General features: G+C 41.4%; 2 protein-coding genes across 2 annotated transcripts in view; one reads left to right on the top strand and one right to left on the bottom strand.

Moving 5' to 3' along the window:
* The window catches only part of LOC122341421 (palmitoyltransferase ZDHHC5-A-like), a 29166-nt gene extending 24119 nt beyond the window's left edge, over nucleotides 1-5047 (top strand). Inside the window, exons 10-11 of the mRNA XM_043234769.1 lie at nucleotides 486-1324; nucleotides 3353-5047. Coding sequence (XP_043090704.1) covers nucleotides 486-1324; nucleotides 3353-3566 — 1053 coding nt within the window. The 3' untranslated portion in view covers nucleotides 3567-5047. The remainder of the gene's footprint in view (nucleotides 1-485; nucleotides 1325-3352) is intronic.
* Nucleotides 5048-6466: 1419 nt separating this feature from the next.
* LOC122341428 (thioredoxin-related transmembrane protein 2-B-like) overlaps nucleotides 6467-7406 on the bottom strand; it is a 2118-nt gene continuing 1178 nt past the window's right edge. The window contains exons 5-7 of the mRNA XM_043234782.1: nucleotides 7223-7288; nucleotides 7010-7139; nucleotides 6467-6888 (exon numbers count right to left, since the gene is read on the bottom strand). Coding sequence (XP_043090717.1) covers nucleotides 6706-6888; nucleotides 7010-7139; nucleotides 7223-7288 — 379 coding nt within the window. The 3' untranslated portion in view covers nucleotides 6467-6705. The remainder of the gene's footprint in view (nucleotides 6889-7009; nucleotides 7140-7222; nucleotides 7289-7406) is intronic.

Raw genomic sequence — 7406 nt, 5'->3', positions numbered from 1 at the left:
TTTTTTTTTTATCCCCTGCCAGCAAAGACCACAAGGCAAGAAAAGATAGATGTTGTGGTCTTTTGATTTTTAACGTTGCTCATGTGATGTGGTGAGCTATACTGAAACAAATGCAAAAATGACACTCTGCCTTTAGTGCGTCTAAGTTTGTTCCCTGCCTTTCCAAGCTTAGCCTCTTTGTCCATCACAATTCTGGCTCTTTATTATAGCTGTAGAAAGCGCTTTCCTAAATCATCAGTCCCCAGTGGCCCACAACATCCTTCCCCCAAGGGTTTTGTCCTTGACATCATCTCTTTAAATTAAGCTTTCCGATTTCCTTTAAAAACTTCATAAACTCTTCTGCCTGCTCTCTCTCTCTCTCTATCTCTATCTCTCTATCTCTCTATCTCTATCTCTCTATCTCTATCTCTCTCTCTCTCTCTCTATCTCTCTATCTCTCTCTCTCTCTCTCTCTCTCTCTCTCTCTCTCTCTCTCTCTNCTCCAGTCCAGTCAGCAGCCAGGCTATCGCTCTGAGCCCAGTCTGGATGGGCGCGAGGGGGGTGGAGGAGCAGAGCGGAGCGGGCCAGAGCGAGCAGCTGGGGGTCCCGGAGGTCCTCCAGGCTCAGGGATCAGCGGATACTCCCTAGGAGGGCGTTCGTATCCCTCATTCTCTGATACCACAGCTCTTGCCGGAGGGGCCTCGCGGTCCTCCAGCGTTCGCTCTTCCCACAACGCCCCGCCATCCGAGGCCACCACCTCCACCAGCTACAAGAGCTTAGCCAATCAGACGCCACCGCCGGCCCCTCGGAACGGCAGCTTGTCGTACGATAGTCTGCTCACGCCGTCTGAAAGCCCAGATTTCGAGTCTGCAGCACCCGAGATGTCTCCAGGCCGGCCGCGCACGCCTGTGGTGGGATACAGCTCTCCCTACCTGTCGGCACAGATCGCCCAGCAGCGGGAGGCGGAGCTTCACCAGCCGTCCGCCTCCAGCGCTGCCCTCCTAGCCTCCCCGCAGCATTCCGGCTATCTACGTGGCTCCGCCTCCTCTCCGCCTGCCCCACCTGAACGTGAGCGGGAACGCCTGCTGCACGACTCTCAGCAGCAGCAGCANTTCTCGAGACCCCCTCTGCTCTCTGACTCGGGCCCGCCTCAGCCCTCGTACCCGTACCGCACGCGCTCCACTGACACGCCACTGCCGCCCACCACTCACCCTCCACGCTCGCCGCACCCCCCGCCGCTGGGGAAGTCTCTGTCTTACTCTAGCGCTGCCGCTGCTGAGATGCAGTACCGCCTGGTCCGCAAAGCCTCGGCCTCAGTCGGGGGAGGGGGCATACAGGCGCCAAAGTGAGTACCTCCCCCTCAACCTTACGACGCTCTGCGCAGCCTGCTGCCTCCTTACTCCTACTCTTCCTCCTCCTCCTCCCAGACTCCTGTGAGTGTATCTCTTTCACTTCTTTCTTCCTTCTGCCTTTTCCCATCAGTCTAAACTCGTTCTTTCGATATAATAATTTTATGCTTTCGGTCAGTGATGAAATGTCGCTTTCTGCTGCTGGACGTCATTGTGTAGAATGTTTGTGAAGTTTTAAAATGGCATGGAAATCAATTATTTTAATAAACTAATTAAATAGGTTTCTTTTTTGGCAATTTTGCCTTGATTGTGACAGTACAGATCAGAACTGACAGGAAGCAATGTGCGAGAGAGATGGGGCGGGATTGGAAAAGGTCCTTAGTCACGATTCGTACTCGAGATGCCTGTAGCACAGCGGTTCTGTCAGCGCTGACTAATTAAGATATGTTTTAAAATCTGCATGACACAGCTTTAAGTAAATGAAAACGTCCTGCAAAGTTTTAAATCTGAAAATACACAGTGTGTAACGTTAGTGTCTCTCAAAAGAAAGAGTCGACTCTAAAAACAAGTCATTGAAACGTTTTTAAAACTTAAAATAATTCATTTAAATGTAGTGAATTATGTTATAAAATGCATTACTAATGGAACTTAAACACATTCACATTTTATTTAAAAAGTTTTTAATTTAGATTTAAAATTGTATTATTACATCTGACCATTTAACTTGAACTGTCCAGTCAAAGAAGGCTTTGCTAATGTAAGCATGAAAAGTTATTTGAAAAGTACAATGAATATTATTTATTCAGAAATTATCTGAAAAATCGGGACATATTTCAGGTAGTTTTTCCTCATGAATGCAAAACATTTAGTATTGCCTCCGTTCTATTATGTCCATCAGTTTTTTCAGTACCATATTATGATGTCACAGTAAACATGGACGAAATCAAATAAAGCAAGACAGGATGGAAAACATTTTGAAGTCTTCTGACATCATGTTGTAACCATGGCGACCTAGGTAGATAAACTGGATATTGTTTAATAAGCATATCAATTTGAATCATTGGCAAAATGACTAAATGGATAGATGTGAGAGACAGAGAAAACTTCATGACTCTGCTCATTTAGGGGTCTGGAAAGCCTGCTTTGCTTCGAGCTATTAGTCAGCTTTTCAAAAGCAGCAAAATCAACCTGGCCTTCACCAAGAAGCAGAAGATCTTTACAGGAAACTTTGTTGCTTCGAATGAGGAAGAGAACAAAATGAAACATTCTATCATAAGAGCTTTGCGTTTTAAGAGAAATTGAAATTTACTCGCAGGCAAAACTGAATTTGCCTTTCTAGCTAAACTTCATTCACTGCTTTTTTGCAATATCTGATCTGGGAGGCTTTTAACTGTATATCACATCACAGGAAGTGAATTTCACATAATAAGCGTCTTGTGATACGGTATACATTGTCAGTTATCACATTGTAATTCTTGGGTTTTTTTAACTGTGGAAGTATTAACTGTAATACTTATATTTTTAACTGTGGGAGTGAAACATTCATGACTACAGACAGCTGCACATTTCCTATCACTATCAATATTGACCCTGTTCATTTTACAGGCTTGTTAGGTATCAATGCATGCTACAGAACCATCATGCTTTTACTCTAAAATATAATATAAAATGTCTCTTGCTTACAGAGTTTAATAAAAAAAANTTATTGCGACGCAAAGCTGAATTTTCAGCAGTCGTGACGTGATGTATCAGAAATCATTCTGATATGCTGAATTTCTGCTCAAGAATCATTTTTTTACAATGTTGAAAACAGTTGCAGTGCTTAATGTTTTTCAGGAATCGATGATATGTATATTTGTTTTCAGAGCTTTTATTTAAAATATAAATCATTGCACCTTAAAATGTAGTCATTATTCTGTTTTAACTGCCGCTTCCAACAATTTAATGAAAACACAAACTGCAGGGTGCTATAAGTGCAGGAAATGGAAGCTGTGCATTCTAATCTAGATCTTTCTCTGATTTAGGGACGAGATTCAGATGAGGTCGTATAGTCGGACAAACGGGCAGCCGAAACCTTCTTCCACCCCCTCGTCCCCCTCTCATCCTGTCAGCGTGTCCACTCGCCCGGGTCAGGCGTATTCCAGTGTTAGCTCTTCTCAGAGCCCCGCCCACAAGCCTGGAGGCGGGGTGAAGAAGGTGACGGGCGTCGGCGGGACCACTTACGAGATCTCTGTGTGAGAGACGCTCCGCTTTGACCCGTGTTGTCAAGAATGGAGATCTGGACTCTTCACAGACACGTCAGAGAAAATCCTGTTTGGTGGACATTTATTGGTGCCTGCAGGAAAGATCTGAAAACATCTGACCTCTGCTGTTAATTTTTTTTTTTGAAAAGAGAATAACGCTGACCAGCAGGTTTTGGTTAGATATGACGTAGAGGAGGAGGAGGAGGAGGAGGAGGAGCAGGGGGTCATTTATAGTGGGACTTCAGGACTCCTCACCAGTAAGGAGCTGGAGCGCATATTCAATGTGACGGCTAAGGACCGGATTGCCTTGAAAACATTTCAGTACATAACAACAAAAAAAAAGATTTTTATCCAACGTAAATGTGTAAAATGTTGTGTATAGAGGAAAAAATTATCAGTTTTGTTTTGTTTTTTTTCCCCACAGAGTGGAATTTGATTTTTACAAAAGGGGACCTGTGGCATTCAGTAGCCATTTCAGACCACTGTGTTTGGCATGCGACAATGTTGCGTCTGTATCCAATCAGCACCAGGGAAGCAAAACATTAGGAAAGATTAGGAAATGGACTAATGCATTATTTAAGCAACAGCAGCCTTTTCAAGCGCAAGTAGTGTTTTCTGAGCAATGGCCTTGGAAATTCAAGGAAGTTTTTATTTAATTTTTAAAGTGTTATTTTATATGACTTTATAAATGGCTATTGATAAGATCAAATGTTTTTTTTACAAAGGCTGATGTTTGTTCTCTATGGACTTTTATCTAATCAAATCGAGGGATAAAGAGCTGGTGGCCGTTCTAGCTGGAAAGAGATCAGCCGGTAAACGGAGGGTTAACCGTAGCATAAAAATGCATTTGATATGGTGGAGCCCAATCTGCGGGGGGGCGTATTTAAAATTTTATCCTGTAAACATTGATTGGCTGCCTCTTAGATCAGTTGTTTTGTTTTTTTTTCACATTTCATTTTGTTATATTAATATGTGAGAGCCAAATCTCAATGGTGGCCTTGACTAGCCGGTCATGTAGGCTTTAAAGCTTCCCGCTCATGATGCCACACAACAGGGGGGGAACCATATCAGTGCCCTCTGATTGGACAGTTGAACCAATCAGTGGAAGTTAGCCGTCATTATGAATCATCAAAAGCCTTCTATTTTTAATTATTTAATTCTTACCTATTGCATTCAAGAAGATTGTGACATTGTGCAGGACTCATTTCAATCATCGTCTGTCTTGTCAAGGGGTGTCGATTTAACATTTTAGATCAGAGCTGGCAAATCAGGAGACAGAATGTATTTGCTGACTTACACAAAGCCAATGAATACACTTATAGGAATATTTTGGATCAAAAGATGGATTGAGGCGAGGGAGGAAAAGGAAAAAAAAGAACGTGTACTGTATAGTTTGGTGTGAGTGAACATGGTTGTGAATATGTGTATGCGTGCGTGCGTGTGTGTGAGCATTGGTAATAAACTCTTTATAAATCACTTATGCTTTTGACTTTAATTTCCCCTTTATGCATTGCTTCTGTTTTAATAGATTTCTGTTTTAACTGTTTTAACAGAACAATATATTTTTCTGTCCATCCATAAATATGTGGAAGTAGACATTAAAAAAGGTCTAAAAATATTTAGGCACTTTTGTTACCATATCGCTACAACTGAAAATAACTGGATGTACCAAAACATACATAATGCATTAATGGATGTGCTCCCATATTTGTGCTCTTCAGGCAACCTTTTTATAGGTTTAATGATTGATTTTTGTGTTGATCATTTAGTTCTATAGCCTTTTAAGTATTTTTATGTCTAAAGTTTAAGCTTTTAATTCTGGTTTTCGGAAAATAAAAGGTTTTTAGCACAGTTTTTAAACATATTGGCTTTAAAAAGATAGTATAGTTTTTTTTTTTATATGTATGCACATATTAATGTTTTTGGTATTTAGGTATGCTCTGGAATGAGCCCAGTTAGTCCTGAAACATCTACCAGGAAATGTTTTATGTAACTATATTTTTTGTACCCTTGCACATGGTTTGCGTTGTCGTTGAGAGTGCTTTGAATGCCTCTCAAATGCTAACTGTGCACATGGTGTCACTTAGATGTGCACGTTTCAGCAAACGTCAAACATCGGCTTGGTTGCTCTGTGGAGTCTAAATCAGGAGCAAATTTGAACAAAATGGATGTGAAGAACAAAGTGTTTTATTGGAATGGCGAAAACCCTTCTGTTCACAACCACTTAAAGCACTTCATCATCTTTCAGACATCAGTTCATTAAAGATTAGTGAAAAATCAAGACTCGGTTTACTCGAGAGGGAACTAAAACAATTTAGCTTTTTGTGGAAAAAAAAAATTCAAGCTTCCACACAAACAAATTAAAGGTAATGATTGGAAAAGGTTAATACGTGAAGACTGCCTGCAGCTTTCTTCTGTGCCTGTCGGTTTAGAATACAATTGTTAAATAATCCTTTAGCACAAAGAAAATGAAAATAANAAAGTGTAACTGGATCTAAATGTCAAAAAGTAACAACTGAATTTTACAGAATATTATCTTGAGGTCTTGCTCTTAGAAACAGTAAATGTTCAAAACATGAAATGTTAAAGGCCCACTCTTTTAGGACCGCCGCGTTCGGTCTAGTAGTCCGTACCGTCACACAACCAAGCCACATCTTAGTAAAATAGTAAAAAAAAATCTAGAAAAAGAAAATACTAGGAGTGACAATGGAATGGGAGGATTAACAATACAAGAGAAAAATAAATGATAAAAAGTTTGTTCCCCGATGCGATGCATATGCAACGCAAAATAACCCCTTACTAATGATCACCATATTAGAGGTAGATGTCCCATGTTCACCTTGATTAAATTAAAAACGGCTGACAGACTGATATTAATGTCCCAAATAACAGCTGTTTGAACATCTGTGTCCAGTTTATCAATGATTATGACATTTAAATAGGTATTAACATAAGGATTTACTATATTATTGGACTCATTTTGCACTTAATTAATATGTTATACAAAAAGAAACAAGAGCACAATCATTCCGTTTATATCTCGGTACAAACTCTTTCTCTCTGCATACTGAACATCAGCACATCCTGCTCCAGTCCCATAGTGATTCACAGTGCTCTTCAGCAGCATGCGCTTCCTATTTGTCCTTCTTGCTCTCTGTGTCCATCGCGGTGATGGTCTCGGCCTCCGGCTCCTCCTCCTCAGGCACGGGGGAAAACACAGACTCGTTGGGCCTCTCGAACTTCTCTCCTTTGGTCTTACCAAGCTTCTTTGACTTCTGATACAGCTCGTTGAGGTTAAACTCCCGGATGATGTTTTCCTGGAAACAAAGGAAAAACACTGATCTGTATAGCGCAGAAACATACACAGAGAATAAAGGAGGATGTTTCCTGACAAAGTTTTTCCACTCGAAAGGTCGGATTTTTCGGATTAAGCCTCACCTCTGTGAAGGTCCAAGACACTGCCCGTCCCTTTTTGTCCACTTGAGGGCGCCTCATGATTTCCTTTCCCCCCTGGAAGAGCACCAGAGAGGGCAGCTGCTTGGAGAGAGGAGAGGTGCTGACCCTGTACCTGAGAGGGGGAGGGAAAACAGCAAGCATTGTCAAAATCGGTTACAAATAGCTCAGAAAAACAGACCCAGCAGAGCCACTTACTTTTTGGACACTTCACTGTAACGACCAATGTCCACTTTGCCAAATTTCAGTCCTGCACAGTTATACCTGAGTGAGAGAGAGTTAAAGTTAGCTATTTCTATTCAGAATATTGAAATTCGTAGAAACTGATGCTGGATGAACAGTACGAGTCAAAAGCTTGAGGTCAGTAACATTTAAATATATA

The sequence above is a fragment of the Puntigrus tetrazona genome, chromosome 1 (assembly GCF_018831695.1).
Source record: "Puntigrus tetrazona isolate hp1 chromosome 1, ASM1883169v1, whole genome shotgun sequence".
Taxonomy (NCBI): domain Eukaryota; kingdom Metazoa; phylum Chordata; class Actinopteri; order Cypriniformes; family Cyprinidae; genus Puntigrus; species Puntigrus tetrazona.
The sequence above is the reverse complement of the archived record's forward strand: the minus strand, read 5'-3'. Positions and strand labels throughout refer to the sequence as shown.